The 24,103-nt window shown below is 33.4% G+C and overlaps 1 protein-coding gene across 4 annotated transcripts in view; it reads left to right on the top strand.

Moving 5' to 3' along the window:
• Nucleotides 1-24,103, top strand: part of MAOA (monoamine oxidase A) — a 178,433-nt gene that overhangs the window by 133,534 nt on the left and 20,796 nt on the right. For all 4 annotated transcript variants that reach the window (XM_031959386.1, XM_031959385.1, XM_031959384.1 and 1 more), the window contains 6 exons: nt 13,392-13,496; nt 13,994-14,085; nt 17,049-17,190; nt 19,679-19,828; nt 20,144-20,303; nt 20,953-21,049. In XM_031959386.1, the coding sequence (XP_031815246.1) occupies nt 13,392-13,496; nt 13,994-14,085; nt 17,049-17,190; nt 19,679-19,828; nt 20,144-20,303; nt 20,953-21,049 (746 nt within the window). The remainder of the gene's footprint in view (nt 1-13,391; nt 13,497-13,993; nt 14,086-17,048; nt 17,191-19,678; nt 19,829-20,143; nt 20,304-20,952; nt 21,050-24,103) is intronic.

Raw genomic sequence — 24,103 nt, 5'->3', positions numbered from 1 at the left:
CCATTTTCCCTCTCTTCATTTTTCTATACCTGTATCTGTTCTCTGCCTTTCCAAAAATACCACCACAGTATTAACAATAAAAAAATTCAAAATTTACAAACCTTTGGAACTTCTCTTTATATATAAATTATGAACCATTTAACCAACCTATGGAATCTATTCCTGCATCATTGGTATCCTTTGCTTAATAGTTCTTCAGAATTACAAGATACAGTCTCACTGTGATGTGTAAGAGTAAGTGGGAGCATGTTCTTATTCTCCCTTACATAACTAACTCCTTTGTCTTATGAGACAGTTTAATCCCTTATTTCCCAGATGAACAAGCAATTGAGATTCAAGATGAACTAAAAGGAAGAGTTTACCCTACTTGAGGTTCTGAATTCCTCCAGCATTTCTAAATCAAGATAAGTCAACAATTATTCATTCTTAGTAAAAAACTAACCTTGATTTTAGTACATGAAACAAATTCTTTGGACTTTACAAGTTCTTCCAAAACAAGTCAGTATGTATCTTAATATTCAATGATTTCACTGTGAATATATGCAAATGGAGAGTGTGGCTAAAAAATGCTCTGGAAAATGTGGTTCTATTTTCAGAAATCAAAGGGACCCAAACATTGCAGGTTATTTAGAAATTTCACACCTTACCATCATAACTACCATCTTCAAGAATGAAAAAAGTAAGCTACTAAGCAGTGAGCACTAGATAATAGTACATCAAATATTTTGGTAGAGGAGATTTTTAAAAAAGGAAGCTGTCTACTGATGCAGGAGTTACTTCAAAATTTTATTCCTTCTAAATCTTTTTCAAATTCATAATCTTATATCTCATTCTATATCTACAGAGAAGTCTATGACTTTCTCCTTGGCCCATCCTTTCTGAATCTATACTCTCATTGATCTCATCAACTCCCATTAATTCAAATGTGCAGATGGCTTCCAAATCTATATAACCATATTCTGAGTTCCAGACCCACATCTTTAAGTGCTTGCTCTAAAACTTCACCTGTGTGATCCAAAGACATCTGGAATTCATCATGTCTACACAGAAGTCCTTATCATTCCCCCTAAACTCTTCTTTATTTCTGTTCAGAGAACTACCCTGCTTCTAGTTAATGCAAGTTTGCAATCCAGAAGTTATTTTTGATTTATGGCTCTCACTCTCATTTTTATCCTATCACCAGGTTTTGTTGATTCCACATCCTCAATATCTCTTTAAAGCATGTCTGTACCCTTTTCTCCTTACTTCATAGCCACCATAGGCCAGGGCTTGATCTGCACAAACTATTGCAACAACTTATTAATGTATTTCCCTGCATCCAGGTTTTTGTTTCATCCACTCATTTTCAGGAACAGCTATTAAATTGATAATCCAGTTTTAACCATGTCATGTTTTGGAAGTTTCAGTGACTCATGACTTTGTTAAACTTCTTGGTCTGGCACTTAAAATCATTCATAATCTTGACTTCCAGATTATTATTCATTCCAACAACAACAATTTATTAATTACATAATACTGGATCACAAAGTTACCAGTAGTACAAATGAAACAACTACTTGCAAAGAGTTTACCTTCAAATGGAAGGCACAAGTACATATTGAAATATAAACAGAATAAATAGAAAGATAATGAATACAGTGCACTTAAATGCAACATAACTTAAAGGGGAGGGCACTAATGGTTGGGGGGAATCAGGAAGGTCTCCGTGTAGAAAATAATTATGTCTTAGTTAAATTTAAAAGAAGAGCAGAAATCAATGAGATGGGAACCAGGACAAAGGTAAAAAAATAGGACATAGAGAGCAGTAAGAAGGCTGATAATGTCCAGTGAGGTTGGAAAGATGAGTTGAGATAAGGTTATGAAGGGCTAATTTTATACATTCTCATTGCCTATCACCATCTATTTAGACAGGTGTTCTCTCATTCTTTTAATGTTATTTCTCCTCTTTCTCCTTTTTAGAAACATTATTACTGTGCTCTGGTAACTGTGTACTTATTTTGTATAAATTGTATATGTACTTATCTTTGAACATGTAACTTCCAGATAATAAATTAAGACCAGGGACAATCATACTTTTGCATTTGTATATTTAGTACCCCACACATAATAGGTTCTTATTCATTTTTGTTGTTTGATTACATCCTTTGTTTTTGTGAAATCAGGTTGTTTAATTGATTAGAGTAAAGGTGACCAATACTGAATTGGAGGAAAAAAAGATGAAAAGACTGAGCAACTCCAGCTGTCAACTCTGAAAAATAGAAAATGAATAAAAGTAAAGAATTATTACCATTTTTGTTTTAATATTTTTATTCTCCCTGTAAAACATATTTTACAGTTTTTTTTAACATTTTGAGTTCCATAGTGTTTCTCATATGTCCTCCACATCTTCCCATTGAGAAGGCATATAGTTATGCAAAACATTTCTATAAATGTCATATTGCATAATGAGATGATTCAGGCCAATTCCCATGATCTTGTAGATGGAGAGAGCCATCTGCATTCTAGAAAGGGGACTGAGTGTGGATCACAACATATTACTTTTCACTCTTTTTTGTTGTTTGCTTGCATTTTGTTTTCTTTCTCATTTTTTTTCCTTTTTGATCTGATTTTTCTTGAGCAGCATGATAAATATGGAAATATGTATAGAAGAATTGTACATGTTTAACATATATTAGATTACTTGCTGTTAATGAGGGAAAGGAGGAAGAAAAACATTTGGAGTACAAGGTTTTGCAGCTGGAATGTTGAAAATTATTTACGCTGTGTTTTGAAAATAAAAAAGCTTTAATAATCAAAAAATTCATGTTGCAGAATCAAACACAGATCTTCCCTCCCTCTCCCTGCCAAAAAAAATACTCAAGAAAAAAAAAGTTCAAAGAAAAGTGTACTTCAATCTGTATTCAAACAGGTATGGATAGCGTTTTTCATAAGTCCTTCAGAGTAGTCTTAGATCATTGTATTTCTAAGAATAGTGAAGTCATTCAGTTGATCATCCCGCAACTTTACTTTTAGTATGTATATAGTACATTTCATTTTTGCTTGAGCTTTCCATATTTTTCTAAGAGCATCCTGCTCATTGGTTTTTGGAGAACAATAATATTCCATCATAATCACATGCCACAATTTATTCAGCCATTCTCCAATTGATGCATATCCTCTCAATTTCCATTTTTTTTTTTTGCCCTGAGAAAAGAGCTACTAAAAATATTTTTCTATGTGTAAGTTTTTTTCTTCAATTATGTTTTGGTATTCATGCTAAGTAATGGTATTGTTAAGTCAAAGAATATACATGATTTTGTAGCCCTTTGGTCACAGTTCATATTTTTGATGATTATCAATTGGGGAATGGTTCTTTTTTTAAAAAAAAAATAAATTTGTCTTAGTTCCTTCTACATTTTTTGATTTCTCATAAGTCATTAGCTTCCATTTGCTTAGTTCCAGTATTTAATGAATTATTTTCTTCAGTGAGCTTTTATACTTCCTTTTTAAGGAATTTTTTTCCTTATTAGTGTTTTATGTTCCCTTTTGCATCACTCTTATTTCTCTTCTTAATTTTTCCTGTACTTCTCTTACTTGGTTTTCAAAATCCCTTTTGAGATCTTCCCCAGACCAATTCTTTCTTGTTGTTGTTTTTGTATTGGAGGATTTGGAGGTAGAAGCTTTGACTTTATTTTCTGAGTGTGTGTTTTTATCTTCCTTGTCACTACAGTAACTTTATGTGGTCCGAATCTTTTTCTGTTGTCTGCTCATTTCTCCAGCCTACTTGGCTTTTAACTCTTTGTTAAAGTAGGGCTCTGTTTCCAGAATTTCAGGGGTTTTGTACAGAGATCCTTCTAGGAACCTATAGTATGAGTCAACACCGCTACCCAGATCCGAGTATGGCCAAAACAACAGAGTCCTGTCACAGCACTAGCAAAGAGACCCCTGCACTCTCCCTCTGACCAACTGTTCTAGCATCTCTGATTGAAGGCTGAAATGTTTGGAAGCTATTGCTGCCATGGTTGCTGTCACTACAACAGTAGTTGCTGCTACTCTTGTTGTTTCAGTGACTCACAAAGCTAGATACTAGTTTGCTGCGGCTCCCCTGAGAACCTAGTGTGCCATCCTTTCCTGACAAGTTATCTTTGGTGGTTGTGGGCTAAGAGTATTGGAGACTGCTACACAACTGCTACAGATTCAGAACTTTTGTGCAGCTGTTTTCAGAGATAGTCTAGGAACTTGTAAGTTTTCAGTTCTTCTAAAGAGAGGTGTGTGAGCTACTCTCCTGGTCTGTGTTTTGGTCTGTGAGCAATCAGATATGGTCTTTTCTGCCTTGGAACTGTGAAGGAGGGTTCCTGCTCCACTGCAGGTTCCAAACTCTGGTGTGCTGGGGTTGTCCTCCTTGCCCTGGGACTGCCACCCAGGACTGTGACTTGGATTCGAGTATGGGCAAAACAACTGAGTCCTGTCTCCTATAGCAAAGAAACTCCAGTAGTTTCCTTCTGACAGTTGTTTAACCCCCTTACCTTTTTTGGGCTGAGAGCTCTGCAAATTCTTGCTGGCTGCCACTGCTGGTTCAGTCGCTCCCAGGCCTGTTCCTTGTTTCCTGGAGCTATGATGATATTGGTGCAGTCTGTGCTGGATTGTGTTCTATTCTCACCCCTGTGCAACAGGTCTTTCCTAGCAACCTTCTAAGTTATCTTGGATGGACAATTATTTCATTTTTTTCTTTTATCATTTAAATGTATTTGGAAGGGCTTAGGAGAAAACCCAACCAAGTCCCTGCTTTACTTCACCATTTTGATTCTACCTGTAATTTTTAGGAGTGTTTCTCTGAAAGAAAGCACAGGAGTTTATATTAGTACTTTGTTTTGTAGGAATTTCTGAAAGACCACATAAGTATCTTTTCACTTCAGCTTTCAATATAAGTTCTTAAATATATGATGGTAATAATGTTACTTATACCTCTCTGAGACATTATCTTTATTTTTTAGCTCTTTATGAATAGAGCATTTGTTAATCTCATACTTCACTGTTGTTTGCATATTTATAGTAACTTATATTTGTACTCAATAAATCAGTCAAAAAGCATTTTATGGGCCCTAGGCACTGTGCAGTAAGAGAATCAAAAACATACAGTAATAGAATCAAAATAGTCTAGCTAATGTCCTATTTTCTTTCTTTCTTTTCTCAGATAACTTTCTTTAAAAAGCTACTTATGCTTGTCTCCACCACACCTCCTTTCTTTTCTGGTGAAATCCTTTGCAATTGGGCTTCAGGCTTTGTCATTAAATTGAAACTACCCCATCCAGAGTTATAAACGATCTTTAATTCACTCTTTTTAAAATTTGAATTATAATTTTATTATTATTTCAATACCTAGAAAGCAACACATTATGTATATCATTCTTGTTTTTTTCCCTTTTTTATCATAGCTTTTTATTTACAAGATATATGATATATGCATGAGTAATTTTTCAGCATTGACCCTTATAAAACCTGTTTCAACTTTTCCCCTCCCCCCAGATGGCAGGTAGACCCATACACATGTTAAATATGTTAAAGTATATGTTAAATACTACACACACACACACACACACACACATCCATACAGTTATCTTGCTGCACAAGAAAAATCGGACTTAGACATAAGGTAAAAATAACGTGAGAAGGAAATCAAAAATGCAAGCAGACGAAAACAGAGGGAGTGGAAATGCTATGTTGTGGTTCATACTCATTTCCCATAGTTCTTTCGCTGGGTATAGCTGGTTCTCTTCATTATTGAACAAATGGGGGAACTGATTTGGTTCATCTCATTGCTGAAGATGGCCATGTCCATCAGAATTAATCATCATATAGTATTGTTGTTGAAGTATATAATGATCTCCTGGTCCTGCTCATTTCACTCAGCATCAGTTCATCTAAGTCTCTCCAGGCTTTTCTGAAATCATCCTGTTGGTCATTTCTTACAGAACAATAATATTCCATAATATTCATATACCACAATTTACTCAGCCATTCTCCAGTTGGTGGACATCCACTCAGTTTTCAGTTTCTTGTCACTAAAAGGCCTGCCACAAACATTTTTGCACATGTGGGTCCTTTTCCTTTCTTTAAGGATATAAGCCCAGTAGTAACGCTGCTGAATCAAAGGGTACGTACAGTTTGATAGCTTTTTGAGCATAGTTCCAAATTGCTCTCCAGAATGGTTGGATTCGTTCACAATTCCACCAACAATGCATCAGTGTCCCAGTTTTCCCACATCCCCTCCAACATTCAGCATTATTTTTTCCTGTCATCCTAGACAATCTGACAAGTGTATAATGGTATCTCAGAGTTATCTTAATTTGCATTTCTCTGATTTATAATGATTTGGAGCATCTTTTCATATGTCTAGAAATAGTTTCTATTTCTTCATCCAAAAATTGTCTGTTACTCTCCTTTGACCATTTATCAATTATAGAATGGCTTGATTTCTTATCAGTTCTCTATATATTTTGGAAATGAGGCCTTTATCAGAACCTTTGACTGTTAAAATATTTTCCCTGTTTATTGCTTCCTTTCTAATGTTGTCTTCATTAGTTTTGTTTATACAAAAACTTTTTAATTTGATATAATCAAAATTTCCTACTTTGTGATCAATAATGATCTCTAGTTCTTCTTTGGTCACAAATTTCTTCCTCCTCCACTTGACCTTTTTAATTCTCAAACATCTTATTTCTTAAATCTCATTCTTTTTTAACCTTCCTCCACTATTTGACATGTTGATCATTCTCTCCTCCTAAATACTTTCTTCATTCTGGATTAGTATAATAAATAGAGTGCTGATTTGGAGTCAGAAAGACCTCTCAAATTTAGATCAGGTTGCAAGTCACTTAGCTTCTGTTTGCCTCAATTTCCTCAACTGTAAAATAGAGATAACAGCAACTAATTCACAGAGTTGTTGTGAAGGTGAACTGAGATAATATTGGTTAAGCAATCTGCACAGCGTCTTGTTTGAACTTGGTAAAAAAAATATAAAAATGTTTATCTTCTTCCCCTATTTGCAGTATTCTTTGCTAGATTAACACAATGGATCAAATGTCTTTATATACTCACTTGGTAATCTCATCAACTCCCATGGATTAATATCTAGCTCTAATCTATTTTATGATTTAAAAACATAAACATATAAACAATTGCCTATTAAACATTTTGAACTGGTTGCCTCATGTGTACCTCAAACTTAACACTTTCAAAAAAGGTGAAAACATAAACATATAAACAGTTGCCTATTAAACATTTTAAACTGGTTGTCTCATGTGTACCTCAAACTTAACACTTTCAAAAAAAACTTCATTGTCTTTCCCCTTAAATTATGCTTCTTCTATATTTGCCTATTACCTTTAAGGGTACCATCATTCCAATCCCTCATGATCAAAACCTTAATGTCTCTCTTCAAATCTTACTCTCAATAACCCCACAAATCCAATCAGTTGTCAATCTTTTCTTTTTTATTTTCATATCTTTCACATTTATTCCCTTCTTTTTACTCAGCATAGCTACCATCCATGTTTACTTCCTGATCAGTTCTGACTCAGATAGAAATGTCTCTTAATTGGTCTCTTAGTTGAAGTCTTTCTTCATTATAATCTGTTCTTAATTATCAAAGGAATTTTCCTGAAGTACATGTCTTTCCCCTAATCAATAAGCTTTGGAGTTCCCTATTGCCTTTAGGATCAAATATAGTGTTCTGTTTGGTATTTAAGGTTCTTCACAACCTAGACAAACCTTGCCTTTCTAATCTTTTTACTTTTTATTTCCCTCATATACTCTTAGGTCCAGTCATCCTGACCTTCTGGCTCTTCCTTACACAAGACACTCCATCTCACATATTTGGGGCTGTGTGCATTGGCTATTTTCCTTGTCCAGACTATTCTCTCTCCCCACCTTCTGTCTATTCTTAAGTTTACTTGTTTTCTTCCAAGTTTACTTGCATTTTTTTGTGTTTTTTTATTTGTGTATAGATATATATGCATCTGATATATTATCCTACCCAAATTTGAACTTCCCTAAATGTATTTTTAATTTAAAAACCTCAAAAGATGAATACTTTAAAATGCTCATTGTAAATCCATTGTATTCTTTTGTAACTCTGATTTCATTATTTCTAACTAAAAACATTCTTGTTAAAGATCTAAACTGTTCCTGGATTCTGTGGTGGATAATAAGGAAGATCATTTATAAAATACCCTGTCATTTGATATTGCAAATTGTTTCTAATACTATATTCACAGATGAAGGCATTACGGTATTCTTATACTTTATTCTCTTCCACCCATTTCATGATTCAGCCATGCTGATATACCTGTTCTTCTTTACTCAAGATCTTCACCTCCTAAATATGGGTATTTTCACTTCCATGTCTAGCTTCCAAGGAATCCTTCAAAACTCAGGTCAAAGCCCAACTCCTTCTATAAGTCTCTAAAAACTTCAATTTTGGGGAAATTTTATGAAAAACAAAAAAAAGCAGTTAAAAAGAGAGACTGAGTCATTTCATTAAGATTATAAGCAGTAAAAATTACTGCAAATATCTGATTTGCACTTCAGCATCTAAGTGTTTTTAAGTATCTTGATTTGCCAGCAGGTTTGATAAGGAAAACCGGTAGAGTCTAACAAGTTAACTTATCACAGAAGCCTGGAAATGACAGCAGTTTACAGCCAAAAATTCCCTTAAAGATAATGTACCATAATATTCTCATTCTAAACTTGAGGAATTTGAGGTCCAATTTAGATGGGCTTGGTCTTGAGATCACCAAGCTGGGTAATGGTAGAGTTGAAGCTGGAATCCAAATCTTTCTGTTACATCTTCAGTGAATTTTTCTCTTTGATTGTTTTTCACAACAAAGAAAATTTAAACTATATACAATTCTTATGTAACTCGAGCCATGCCATGGATAATCCACTGGACTTTACTAATATGCCAGATCTACAAAACCGATGCTTAAAAAAAAAGCTTTTAAAGGAATATTTTTAAAATAAAAAGGAACATCAGTAAAAATTTCTAACAATGCCAAAAGATAAATGCCTGCAGTTGTTTACTGATGTGCCAACACTTGGCTTACCTTGAAAAGGCCAACATAATAATGTCATAAGTTCAATAAATAATTATCTCTTGAACAGTGTTCCTCCCTCTTATCACAAATAAGGGTTGGTTTAAACAGTACTTACTGTAAACAGGACCCAAGAAGCTTTGGTATTCTTCCAAGGACATTGCGTTCTGCTCAAAACAATCATTCTTATGGCTTTGCAGAAGACTTTTTCTGTTGAGATGGGAGAATTGGCCACAGGGAAAGTTAACTGGAATCTCAAAAACCTAGGACTTGAGGAATTACATGCTTATTCTTCGAGTATCTAATTTGCTGATACTTAATTCACCAAAATCTTTAATCATGAGAAATGTGTCATGATCAAGAAGTCTTTGAAATCCCAATCCTAATATTGTACTAACACATCTGGGAGCAGTAGCTATTCTAGAAGATGCAATCAATCACCACTTAGAGCTTTTCTTAGTCAACTGTATTCTTCTGCTTCTGCTTTTTTTTTTTTTTTTTTGTCTTTCATAAAATTTCCCCAAAATTGAAGTTTTTAGAGACTTACAGAAGGAGTGGGCTTTGACCTGAGTTTTGAAGGATTCCTTGGAAGCTAGACATGGAAGTGAAAATACCCATATTTAGGAGGTGAAGATCTTGAGTAAAGAAGAACAGGTATATCAGCATGGCTGAATCATGAAATGGGTGGAAGAGAATAAAGTATAAGAATACCGTAAAAGTAGGAATAGCCCAGGACTGTATATTTGATCTTGGAGATAATAGGTAACCACTAGAGTTTATTGAGTAGAAAAGTGACATAGTTCAGACCTTAACTGCAGTTATCAAGTGAGTGGAGAATGGATTAGAACAGGAGAGCTCTGAGGCCTACATGGAGACCACTTGAAGAACTGTCAGTCTGGCCAGGTGCACAGATTAGGGAATCTCTAGGCAATGGGTCTCTGAAGGTAAAGGTAAATCTTGACAACATGTGGAAATGGGTACTTATTCCCAGATCTTACTACTTGTGCTGGTAAAGCATTTTAATGTAATGATAGAGTACTGGACTAGAAGTCAAGAAGATCTAAATTTGAATTATGCCTTTGGCACTTAATAGCTGTATGACCTTTGTCCATCTAATTAACCTTTTTGTCTTAACTTTCCTCATCTATAAAATGGAAATAAATAATAAGAGCACCTGCCTTATTTGACTGTTGTGAGAAATGTGATAATGTATATAAAACATTTTGCAAATCTTAACACTTTATGTAAATGTTAGTTATTATTATCACCTCCCCCATTTTTTTGGTCGATTTTTTTCTCTGTCAAAACTTGCAGAAGGTTGCACAAAGAACTATGAAGAGCACCTTTTTAAATTTGCAACTATTTAATATGATAGTTTTTACTCATTTGTTTAAAAAAAAGTTAACATCAAAATGTTTTTCCTCTCCTGTGGTCTTTTATTGATCTGTATCCTCTAAAAGAGTTCTACTCTTTTTATCAATTTCCACTTGTTATGTAGATGTTCATCTCTTTATATATTTAGTCACCTATATAGAGACTCTTTTACTTGTTTTTCAGAAAGCAAATTCTTTGGGTCTTCAGGGCAATATGCAAAGTACAGTTGTTCTATTATGTGGCTAGGGAGTTTAAACTTAGGGATGTGGGGAAATGTTTGTTTAATTTTATCCTAAAACATTCTAAATGTTCCCCAGAGACATGCTTTACAGCAAATTGAAAAGAATCAAATGGAACTGCTTATTTTACATTGAGTTAATTTTTTTTCAAAAACATTTGTGTTTTTGTGAGAAAATGTGAACTAAGTACTAGTTAAGAACTGTAACAAGAACTAGCTGTTCAGAGAGTTACCAGGGAAATTCTTTGCCAAATATAGCATCTTAATAAGTTTCTCTTTTCCCCTTCCCCTTATGTGTTTTTAGATTCTCTATCATTGTCTTTTTAGAGTACATGGAATATTCTGGAGTATCTTCTTTTGAAATTGTTCAAATACATTTTCTACTGTTCTTCCAAGTCTCTATCTATTTCTTAAAAACAAAGTTATTTGCTAAAGATTTACAGATAATCATTCTGTCACAACAAAATTGACTTGCCCAGTTATTTATAAAATATTTTAAGATATTTTTTCTTCTAAATAATAGTAACTATAAATGAAAACAGTTCATATATACCTAGAATCATGAATTCTGTTAGCTAATGTTTGATTTTAAATATAACTCTTGATTTTAACAAAACTATTAACAAAAAATGTCCTATTGGCATCTTTGTCTCTACTCTTTTTTGTTTGTTTGTTTGTTTTGGAGGGAGGAATAAATTATAGTCTTTACATATTATTTTATTTATTTCTTAATTATATATTGTTTCATATTAAATTTTCCATAGCAGTTGTCATTTTTCATATTTGTATTATATTCATACCATGATCTGTTCAGGAAATCCTCAGCTGTGTCAATCATTAGATATTGATTTATAAATACAAATAATTCTGTTATGAATACTTTCAATGTTTTATTTTCTTTCTGGAACCTTGCAGTTCTACTAGTTAACCTAGTTGCCTCATCAACATTGAATTTATTGTTTCTAACTCCCTTTGGCAATTATCGTGTATAAGATGAAAACCCACAGATCTTTGAACTTCTATTTCCCCAGTTAATAGAGAGGCTAAACATTTTTTATGTTGTGTCTTCTTTTTCAACATCTTTGAAAATAGAGTACTTGGGTTCAGATCTCAGCTCTACCATTAACCATATGACCTTGATCAAGTTGAAACTATTAAATCTGAGGAAAATGAGGGGGTTAAATTAGAAGGTACCTTTATCCTTCTATGACATAATCCTATCTCATTATTCACATCTCAGTCATTTTTCCTTCAGGAAGTAGATTGTACTCATGATTTCTTAATTTTTTAAGATGCCTCATTTTTATCAGAAATATTAATAGTAAACATTTCCCCCTAATATATCTTTCCTTTCTAATGTATTGCTTTATAAAACTATTTTAGTAGTATTTTCTACTACTAGAAAAAAATATTTTCTGTTTTGATAATTTTCTTCAATTCATTGAAAAGATAAGAATTTCTCTCTTTCAAAGTGCATTAGATATATTACAACTTTTATTAGTTTTTATTATTTGATTATTGATGTATTTGGTTTATTTACTGTATTTTATGTGAAATATGGACTTAGTCTCATGTCTCTTTATATAATTCTCATATCAACTTTATTTATTAGTATACTCCTTAATATTTATTATCTTCAATTTATGAACTGCTAGTCTATTGCATGATTTGTGTTCTTGTAAATTTTTGGTCCTGGTCCATTTATATATTTTTTTATGTTTTGTCTATATATTTTAATGTTAATGCCTTTCTCTCTAAAGTTAACTTTTCAGACTATTTTCTTGTATGTATCTTGTGTATACTTAAATATGTACATACTGTTTCTTCTATTCAAATGTAAGTCCTTTCACTTTTGTTTTTGTGTGTTTAATCACAGTATCTAGCATATAATAGACTTAATAAATTGTTGTTGATTAATAATAATAATTAATAAAACCAGGTCACTTAAAAATTAATATCATCTTGGTATGAGACATTTTCTAAGTATAATTTTCCTTGATTTCCTTTTATTCAGTCATATAGACTTTATCAGTGTATCTAAATATATTTTTTTATTTTAGTAAAAAACATTTTCTAAGGGGAAAATGGTTAAAAAACAGCTTATATATAATCTCACCTCATTTTATCTAATATAATACAGCACTCACTATTAATAGCCAATACATAGTAGCTACTTTTCATAAATAATTTTTTACATATTTTTCCACAATTTTAAAATATTGATACTTTTCCCATTTCTAGTCTGGCTACAGTCTCAAGGCTAAAAAACACAGTATTAATGTTTTTAATGACCCTTTCTAGTTTAGAGGCTGTCTTCAGCTCCTTTTCACTTTGATCTGAATTAGATGTGGATAAAATTTGAAATTCTTTTCAAATTTTTTTTTATCAGGATAAGTATTAGTTTGTCAAGAGATAAAAGTATATTAAATTGCTCCTTTCTGAAATCATAAAAATAGCTACCCTGATCTCATCTATTATCAATAATAGTGGAATTTTGTTTCTCTTATTGAAAATTTTCAGACTATATACATGTGATAATGTAAATAGTTCTTCTCATTGATTTTACCTACCTATTGGCTGCTGCTGCTGCTGCTGCTGCTTACAGTTTATTTGAAAACAATTTTCTTGTTTTTGTTGTTATAATTACCAATTCTTAATTCAAAGCATTGTATAACCTAGTATTTTTTTTCATAATTTTTATGTTAAAGGGAAAATCTACAGTCTTCCGGGGGACATTTCCTCCTGTGTGGAATCCCATAGCATATCTTGATTACAACAATCTATGGAGGACAATAGATCATATGGGGAAAGAGGTATGATGAGAGTGAAGTTTCCATCAGAAATTTATCGAGTAACTATACTTTATAGTTCAACTATATCAAATAGCTTTGAGTAGTCACTTCCTATCAGGAACTGTGGCTCTGGTATACAGTGCAAAGGTATTAGCTTTGAACTCAGTACCTGTATTCAAATCTTACCACTTTGAATCAGAGGAATTCTATCTCTATAGCTAACCTTCCCATACCTTAATTTCCTTATGTATACAATGAGAGGAGGTTGGACTAGATAGATCCATGATCCTCATCTATAAACTGGCAAAGATATATATTTTTTCATAAGTTAACCACAGATAATGTGATAATTGAAATTTACCTCCCCACCTTTCCACATTTAACGTATTAACTTATATGTGGTGGAATATCTTTGTAACTGGGTGTGATTAAGAAACATTTTTCCATTTTGAGTTCAGCATCACTCTGCAGAGGAATATGGACATATTTCCTAAGTAATAAAAATGTTTTTCTTTCAGATTCCCGCTGAGGCTCCCTGGCAGGCACCTCATGCTGAAGAATGGGATAAGATGACCATGAAGGAGCTCATTGAAAAAATCTGTTGGACAAAGTAGACCTAATTTAATTTTGGAATTGTTTTTATGTTTCCCACTTCTCTTTAGTTACTGCCTATTGTGATTTCCATAGTAATTTAGAAGAAGAAAATGAAAAAAACACTTGTGTTCCTTTTTAGTAGCAACCTTAAAGGTTCTTACACTTAAATAAGGGATCCTTATCCTCTTCTAAGGTGTGGACCCTTTTAGATATCTGGAGAGGGTTATGAGCTCCTTCTAAGAAAAATATTTCAAAATGTATAAAAGTAAATATTTATAATTACAAAAGAGAACCATTATATTGAGATAGTTATCAGAAGCTTTAAAAAAGAAAGACAAAGAAGGACTTTTTATAGGGCAGAGTTGTCCAAGATTATGAAAAAAGCATCATCTTCTTCTCAACAGCAAATACAGAACACAAACACAAGCTGCCCCAAGCAGCTCAAAAATATGTGAGCATTATAATAGTAACCCAACTCAGAGGTTGCTGTGAGAATCAAATGAGAATGCCATTATGTCAAGTCCTTTACAAAGCTTCAAGCACCTGTATAATGATGGTTGTTAAGTCATTTTAGTCGTGTCTGACTCTTTATAATCCCATTTGGAGTTGTCTTGGCAAAGATACTAGAGTAGTTTGCCATTTCCTTCTCCAGCTTGATTTACAAATGAGGCAAACAGGGTTAGGTGACTTGCCCAGGGGTCACACAGCTAGTAAGGGTGTGTGTTTTTTGAACTCAGGGCTTCCTGAAGCCAGGCCTGCCTCTCTTAACTCTTCCACTGAGCTGTGACAGTGCTATTCTTATAAGTCCCAACAGGGGATGCAGTATAATATATATATATATATATATATATATATATATATATATATATATATATCTTATATAATTCTTCTTTTTACACATTATCCTCAATCCCTTTAAATCATTTGACAGTGCCACGTGCAGAACATTGTAAGTCTTTTTATTATTGTGCCTCCTCATTCTAAAGAAAAAAATGTTAAATGTTTAGAATGAAACCTTGGCACTCTGATTTCACTGATGTGAGGACAAAGAGCCAGATACCAAAAGTAAAGAAGAATTAATTAGATCACCAGATCCAGACAGTGTCAGGGTCCTGTCTGGGTTATGTGTGCTCTTTTTCCTCTCCTCTTCTCCCTTCCTCCCCCTCGAGCACCTCATAGTGCTCCCCCAGCTACAGTAGGAATTGCCCATCCCTAACTTGTAGTGCATTGTAGCCACAATTCAAATAAAAAATTTAAATACCAATTGCTTTAAAGTGCCCCTTATTAAGGTAGGTATTTATGCTTTAGGCAAAGACTCTGATGCTAAAATTAGAAAATATTATGAATATGTATTATCATTGTTATTATTGTTCATTAGACTTTTACCCTTAATGAGATCTTTTCTGTCATTCTTTCTCTGTTCTTAAATAAAATTTTAAAGTACCCATGAGTATATTCTGCCCATGCAACTCTCCTTTGAGCCTGAAGAATGCTGGACAAAAATTCTTGGCTTAAATAACATCTGATTTTCCTCGAAGGAATTACATAATTATATGCAAAAATTACAGTACTGAATTAGAGTGATTGGGGAAAATGAAGCTAAATTGGTGACACATCTGAATTGTATTTTATTTTCAAAGAAAATATAGTTTTATGATTTTCATTTCTATGCAGTAAAACAAACAAATGGCTAAGGCAGTAGTGCCAAGAAAATATGTCTTTAATGAATTCATAGCCATCACTTCTAATGAACTCATTTTGCAAAGTATACAGGATACTTGCTGCTTAGGGCTTAGAAATAGTTTCAGCCTATCTCACAGGGTTGTTGTAAAGGTTGTTAAGTTTTTTTTTAATTTAAAGTCATTCTAGAAATATGAGTTGTTATTGTTCTCTGAATGAGGTTTTATTTTCAAAGGCCCTCTTTGTGTCCATAGAGAAGGTATTTTAGTGTAAGCTTGGGGTTATCTAAGATTAATGGTCCCTGAGTTATCTTTTGTCCTTCCTCCAGTATATGGTCCACCCTTTTGTAGGAAATGCTTGGTCAGAATGCAATGAAAATCACTTTATCTTTATTCTGAGACAAAACCTATAATGAAAGTGCAGACATCAAATAAACACGATTTAAAGAGAACAGGAAATTCCCAAGGGTAAGCAATGCCAATTTGCCCAAGCAGTGATGAAGTAGGGAAGGGAAGGAAGTGAAGAAGAGATAAACTAGGAGGTTCCAGGAGCGCTAGCCATCAGGGCAACAGCAGATTTTTTTGTGTGTGGTCAGGTCACTATTTAAGTTGTTTAATAAGCTAGACAGTATTTCAGCTGCTCATAATTATATTCAATTTGAAATTGCAGTTAAACTTGGAATTGGCTGATTTCTGACATTGTTTCATGTCTGTATCTAACCCTAACCCTAACCCTAACCCTTTTACCCTGAAGAGAACTCCAAAACTCCCCAGTATCATGTTCATATCATAAAATTAAAGAGATTTTCTTTGCAATTCCCACCTATGAACTTGTACTTTGTCTAAAAACAACTTATAGCTATGGGTTACCCAGACTTTTGGCTATATAACCAAATAGGGACCATAATAAACATAATAAATATTTTGTCAGTTTAAGGGCTTAAGAAAAAATTCCAATTGCAGATGTATCCTATAGGATACATCTTTGTTAGCCAGGATCTATAGGCTGTTAGCAAGAATGTTGAATATTTAGATTATTGTAATACTAGAGTATATGAAGCAAAGCCAAAGGTTTTCTGAAAGTAGTTCAGACTTTTTTCTACCCATTCAATGACTCTCCTCTCTCCCTAGTCCAACAATTAGGAGAAAATAAGAAAATGCATATTTTAAGGGGTAATAGAAATATATACCAAAAATCCCCTAGAATAGGTGGTTAATGATATATATATATAAAGTCTTAAAGCTCATTACATACATGTGAACGTAGATTTGGTTTTTGTTGTTGTTCTTCCTTTGGCAGAACTGCCAGGCAATTTGCTTTTCTTTTTGTGAATATCAACGTTACATCTGAACCTCATGAAGTTTCTGCCCTCTGGTTCCTGTGGTATGTGAAGCAGTGTGGGGGCACAACTAGAATATTTTCTGTCAGCAATGGGGGCCAGGTATGCATTGTCTTTATTTTAACCATACTTATGTTTAAGTCTTAACTTTATAACAGATTGACATTGGTGTCTTAATGACTGTCTTAGTAATTTTCTGAATGAGTTGCTGATTGGTTGAAAATTCTATTCTGAGTGCTTTAAAAATAAGTAACTTCTTATTTTCATTCTCATTACTGAAAAGAAAGATTTAAACATTAAAAGATGTTTTCCCCTTTGAGATCAATGTCTTAAAAATTAGAGGAATGTACTTCAATCAATCCAGCTTTGCTTAATTCTGGAATGTGTTTTCTCTCACTCTTTTATGATGATGTAGTATTGTGAAAAATTTAGCTTTGGAACCAGAAAAACCTGAATTCACTTCCTACCTCTGACACATTTTGGCTGTGTGACCCTGAGCAGATTGCCTAGTCTCTCAGTTCTCAAGACAACTAGGTCTCAACCTCAATTGTACAAGATTTTCCTTACTCAGAAGTCCAGTATACCAAATAATATCCTTATCTCCTTTATGGCCTGCTATGTTATCTTCCATAGTTAATTTAAGGAATACTGTGAACTCAAATTGTGTCTTTAATTTCCTAGTTAACCCCTATCATCCATTTATACACACACACACACACACACACACACACACACACACATCCTTTTGGATATATTTTCAGCCTCAACAACTCTTGAGTTTACATAACCAGTAAATATGCACCTAATACTTATGCAACCCCATCCAAAATGCTTTAAAGTCCCTTAACATCATGATCCTAGTTTAAAGTTGTACCTATTTAAAGTAAAATATTCAATTCATTTTCCAAAATAGTTTATGAACAAAGTGTGGTCATCCCTTACTCTGGGGGCCTTTTCTATGAAATGTATAGATGAGTGTGGGTACTAAGATACGAATATTTACCCTTCAAGTCATTTCTATACTTTATGGATGGAAGCTTGGAAGTGGTCTTGGACCTCAAGAAATTCAGAACTGGCTGAAAAACAAGTTGAACCCACATAAAATTATTTCATAATACTTATGTGGTCAAAAATTATCTTATTTCTTTTTCTTACCAGTAAAGCCAACAACTCAACATTTTAAACATCAGAATAAACAAGAGAATTTAAAATATCTTCATAATTGTAGTTTGGAGAAGTAAAACAGTAGTGATTACCACTGGTCTTTCAATTTTGAATCTGCATCCTAGTTGCAAATATTCCATGTGATTCTGACTTAATTCTTTCCCTATCCAAGTATAATAATTATAATGATCTTAACTTTTGCTGGACTTGAAATCAGGAAGAATCATCTTTCTGAGGCATCAAACTGAGCCTCAGACCTAGCTGTGTGGCAAGTAACTTGACTCAGAGTTTGTCTCAAAAGAAAATGACAACTTCATTGGCTTTTAAAAATCAACCCCATTGGTTTCTTTAATTCTTATTAAAGGCATTTGATTTTCTCTATTTGTGGGTTTAAGCTATTTTTTGTGATAGCAAGAGGTAATGATTAAAATAAATAGAACCATGAGGTCTGTGGCCACATTAAATGAGTAAATGAGTCAAAAAGGCTAAAAACTTCTAATCCAGACAATTCCATCAAAATATTGCCTAAGAAATGAGAGAAATCAGATGCAGGTTATTATATAAGTAAAACTTCCATTTCAGGATATTATGTATATAGATCACAGGAGGTTAGGTACTATAGTCCTACCTTAGATATTTAGTAGTTTATTATTAGAGCAAATCATTTAACTTCTCAGCCTTATTTCCCTCATCTTAAAAAAGAGGGGATGATCATGATATTTTCTGTAAATATTTTTCACTGGAGGCAATAGTGTACTGAAAGAGTTCTTTATTAATTTTTTTTCATTGTTTTGCCATGCAAATAAAATTAATTCAGGTATATGTCAGAGGAAGCATGAGGGAGAGAAAAAGCATATATAAGGGACTGTTGTATGCCAGGCATTGTGCTAAGTGCTCTATAATTCTAATTTGATTTTCATAACAAGTGACAGGTAGGTACTGTTATCCCCATTTTACAGTTGAGGAAACTGAGGAAGGCAAAGGTTAAGTGACTTGACAGGGACACACAGGTAGTGTATTTATTTCTGAGAACAGATTTAAACTCAGGTCTTCATGAGTCATTATACTACTTAATTCTTGCCTTCCTGCAAATGTATTAATCCAGATAGATGTTGGGAAAAGTTACTGTTTCTATCCAGATAAGTCACCTAGACAACTAATTGTGATTATAAAGACATAAAACATCAAAAAATCCTTTTCATTGACATGGGTGTTCCCTTATGCCTGTGTCTTAGTAGATGATTTTTGTGAATAATTATGGGTAAATATATTCATTTCTATAGTAGCCATATTTGTGTTGATATATTTCTTTGAAAAAGCCTTTAGTGAGTTCTTAGAGGTAGCTACACCAACCAAAGTATTTTTTAATATGCATGTTTTTGACTTTTTTCCTTTTATTTTCTTTCCCATCTCTCTTGCCTCTTAGGAAAGGAAGTTTATTGGAGGCTCTGGTCAAGTTAGTGAAAAGATCATGGAACTTCTTGGAGAACGAGTGAAATTGGAGAAGCCTGTATGCTATATTGATCAGACAGGTGATAATGTCCTTGTGGAGACAACAACCCATGACAAATACGAGGTAATTTCATTCAACCAAAAGGAATCTATTTAATGTGTGATATATCTGATGCAGCTTTAAAATAATTGTAATAAGCTTTTAAAAACATCTTTGCAACTTTCTTTACTGTTTAATTGACACTACATTGTATCTTTTTCATCATTTCCATTAGTACTTGTCATTATTCTTTCTTGTTTATGTTTTATTTTCACCAGTAGTCTTACTTTAGATGTTAATACTTCCTGCTCTATATTAATTGAAAATGTAAATGATTGTTTCCACCTTTACACAAAGGTCTGCAGTCATGGTTAAGTTGATGTCATTTGTGTGTTTTAGTGCAGATATGTAATTAGTGCCATCCCTCCAATCTTGACTTGCAAGATCCACTTTCGACCAGAACTTCCATCAGAAAGAAACCAGTTAATCCAGCGTCTTCCAATGGGGGCCATCATTAAATGTGTGATGTATTACAAGGAAGCCTTTTGGAAAAAGAAGAGTAGGTTGCTTTTATTCATAATATAATTCAAATTAAATTGAGGACTACATTGGGCTAAGAACCAATGTATACATTGGACATAATATTTTTTTAAAAACAGATATTCAAATAAAGGACCAGACTTCATTAGACTCCTTGATTTCATGAAGGAATCCCATTTATAACTACAGTGTCCTACCTACATGTAGGGTTACTTAATAAATGCTTATTGAATAAATTGAAACGAATTATAAAATAAAAGGTTGAGGAGAGTGTTGTCAGTCTTTTCAGAACTAGCAAAGTAAAACAAGTCGTTTTGAATCTAGTATTTAGGTTTGCAATAGATTTCCTGATTCAGTTTTCTTCCCATTCTTTTACTCATAGACAAATAGGGGAGAATACACTAATGCTCTAGAACCATGACATTGTTCATGGCATATATTGGACAGGAATGTTTCTGAACAAGGAAAAAAACTATTTTTCCTCCTTTGGACAGAACTTTTCCATGAAGTCTTGTGTTTGTACTTAAGAGAGATTAAGTTGCAGCTTTAAGAAAATGTTTGTTCAGACTTTACCATGTCTTTAGCAAATTATGATTATGTGTAATTATTCAGAACATGTCCATTTCTGGTAATTTGTCATCATTGTATTTTGTTTTCTTTCCAATAAGATTACTGTGGCTGCATACTCATTGAAGATGATGAATCTCCAATTTCAATCACCTTGGATGACAGCAAACCAGATGGATCTGTACCTGCCATCATGGGGTAATAGAGAATTTTAAAATTTTATTTTTAGAATTAGAAAACTTTGTTGAGAAGTTTTATTTATTATGAAATACAACTAATAATACAAAGCTCAATTTGCAAATGAAAACTCGGGACTTCAGAATTACTTCATTTTAATTCCACAAACATTTATTAAGTGTATACTACAAGCTAGGCACTGTGCTAGGATCTATGGACACAAAGGCAGAGAGAAGTCAGAGTACATTTATACAAAGGAACTTGTTGAGGGAGAGCAGTATCAACTGGGTGTGGGATGTAAATCAGAAAAGGTCTTATATATTGTAGGAGGTGGCATTTGAGATGAACTTTAGTGGATCTAGAAATTCATAAAGAGGCCGAGGAGTTAGGAGCATTTCAAGGATGAAGGCGGGAAGTGGAATATCACATTTCGGGACAATAGGCTAGTTTGGTTGGATGATTCTGCAGAGTGCAGAAAGGGAAATTACTATAGAATCATTCAATGAGAAACTCCTCTGTTTTGAATTTAAGCTCTTTTTAATTTAGCATTAACCTACCTTTATTTGAATGAATTAAAAAGAGTTTAAATTCAAAACAGAGGAGTTTCTCATTTTACCTGGAGGTAATAGGGAGTCCCTGTAATTTTTATTGTTCAGGGAAAATAGACATATACTTAAAGAATGTCAGTTTTTCAACCATGTGTAGAGAAGATAGATTGGAGGAGACTAGAAGAAAATGACCCATTTGGAGACTATTATAAAAATGCAGGAGAGATATGGAGATCCTAGACAAGGCTAGTGACTGTGTAACTGGAAAGGAATAGATGTTATGGAAATAATAAGATTTAACTGTTGATTGGATTTGGGCAGTTAAAGAGAAAACCCCAAAGGAGTTTATATTTGATCTTAGAAGAAATATGAATACATTAGAGTTTAGATAATGAGGGGAGATGACATGGTGAGAAATTCACTTAGGAATTAGAAATCTTCACTTAGAAAATTCATTAGGAAAATTGCTTTAGGAAAATCATGTTGTTAGCTGTGGGGAGGATGAATTGTAGCAATGAGAAGCAGCAGGGAGAGATCAGTTAAGAAGCTGTACAATAGAGGAATGGTGATGATAGACCTAAAATAAGATAGTGGTCATATGGATATAAAGAAAGGGTAAGTAAAAGTCGTTTTGTAAATAGAAAGTACAAGATATGGCAGTTAACTGGATATGTGGAATGATTAAGAGGGAACAGTTAAGGATGACGTTGAGGTTGCAGACCTTAGACACTATAAATAGGAAGGTGCTAGGGGAAAAGATAATGAGTTCTATTTTGGACATACTGAGCTTGAAATATTTATGGGACATTCTGTTCCCCACATATCTAGAAGGCAGCTAGTAATGTGGAACTGGATCTCACATGGCAGACTGAGACTAAATATGAAGATCTATATAGAGATGCTAATTGAGCTTAACATGGGAGCAAATGAGGTTGTGTGAGAGTATAGAAAGGAAAGAATATACCCAGGATAGAGCTTTGGGAAGCACCCACTAATTAATTAGTGAACACGATGTGGATGTTAATCAAAAGATCTAGAAGTCATCAGATAAGCAACAGGGAGCACCAAGAAATAATGATGTCATAAAACTCTACCAAGAATAATATTTACAAATTTAGGATAAAACCCACATTGTCAGATGCTTCAGAGAGATCAATCAAGTAGGATAAAAACTGAGAAAAGAGATTGGTCACTGGTCACCTGAAAATAGCTTTAATCGAGTAACAGGATCAAAAGGTATATTACAGAGGACTTAGAAGAGAGAGAAAGAGGGCAAGTAAAGACATGGAGATAATTGGACTTTTTGATCATTCAAGAATCAGTATAGGATCTTTTCACACAAAGTATTGATTTCTTTTATTGGGATTTCTAGTAAAAAATAATTTCTAATAAAAAATTAAGGGAAATTAGGATTCTGTTATTATTTTCCTGTCTTTCCTATCTTTCCTACTTGTTATTGCACTAATGTGCAGTTTCCAGAAAAAAAGATGAGTATATTTTATACTGATATTGATTCTTGGATAATGTTGTCCAATAGAGGAGGTGGGGAATATCTGTTCTGTCCTTCTACACTGAGTGTATCTAACACAACTCAACACACAACAGCTTCAGATTAGGGGCTCTAGCCTGAGGAAGAAGGGAAACACTGTGAAGTTAAACTGGAAAATGGATAGTCTCTATATAATAACTATGGAGCCTCTAAGATTTCCTTGTTTCAGGCTTTCAAAAGCTTATTTTTCTGAACATCAAAAGTATTTATGTAGAAGGACCCTGCTTGTGACTTATCATATAATCAATCTCACATCTTCTATATCAGCCAGATGATCCTTCAAGGATCAGAGGGTTCAGTTTTTGTTTGTTTGTTTTTGCCACATCCCTCAGAGATACATAAGGTAGTAGATGTGGATTTAGAAATTAAAGATGAAAGTTTCATGGACTCTAAGAGCTCTTTCTTTAGTTGAGTTTTGGCTCTGATGTTTTCTATTGTCACTAACAACTCTGGACCTAAATTCCTCATCTCTAAAATGAAGGGGTCAGAGCTCAGACTTTATGGCTCATAGCATCCCTTCCAACTCTTAATCAATGATTCTACCTAGAATCATAGTGGTTTGTCTGAGTGTTCCAACACTTCCATGAAATTATGAAGAGTGAAATGAGCAGAACCAAGAGAACATTTGTATACAGTAACAGCAATATTTTTTTTAAGAATGATTAGGCAAGTTAGTCATTTTGACTGTTATAAATTTACTATAAAGGACATAAAAAAGATGCTCTTGGCATCCAGAGAAAGAACTGATAAGTAGAGGTATATTTATATATGCAAAACACATATTTGCATTTATGTAAATATGTATATATACCCACAGCTGTTGGTGTCTAAGGTCAACTTAGTTAGCTAGGTCATCTTAGGTCAGAGGGTGGAGGAAGAAAGAAAGGAAGGGAAGAAAAAAATTTATGTGATAGCTGTTTTATTTAAAAGGAATACCAAGTTATACATAGTAGATTTGCAGTTTCATGTGCAGACATC

This window comes from Sarcophilus harrisii, chromosome 3, assembly GCF_902635505.1.
Source record: "Sarcophilus harrisii chromosome 3, mSarHar1.11, whole genome shotgun sequence".
Taxonomy (NCBI): domain Eukaryota; kingdom Metazoa; phylum Chordata; class Mammalia; order Dasyuromorphia; family Dasyuridae; genus Sarcophilus; species Sarcophilus harrisii.
Note: the sequence above shows the minus strand (reverse complement) of the source record. Positions and strands in the feature narration are given on the sequence as shown.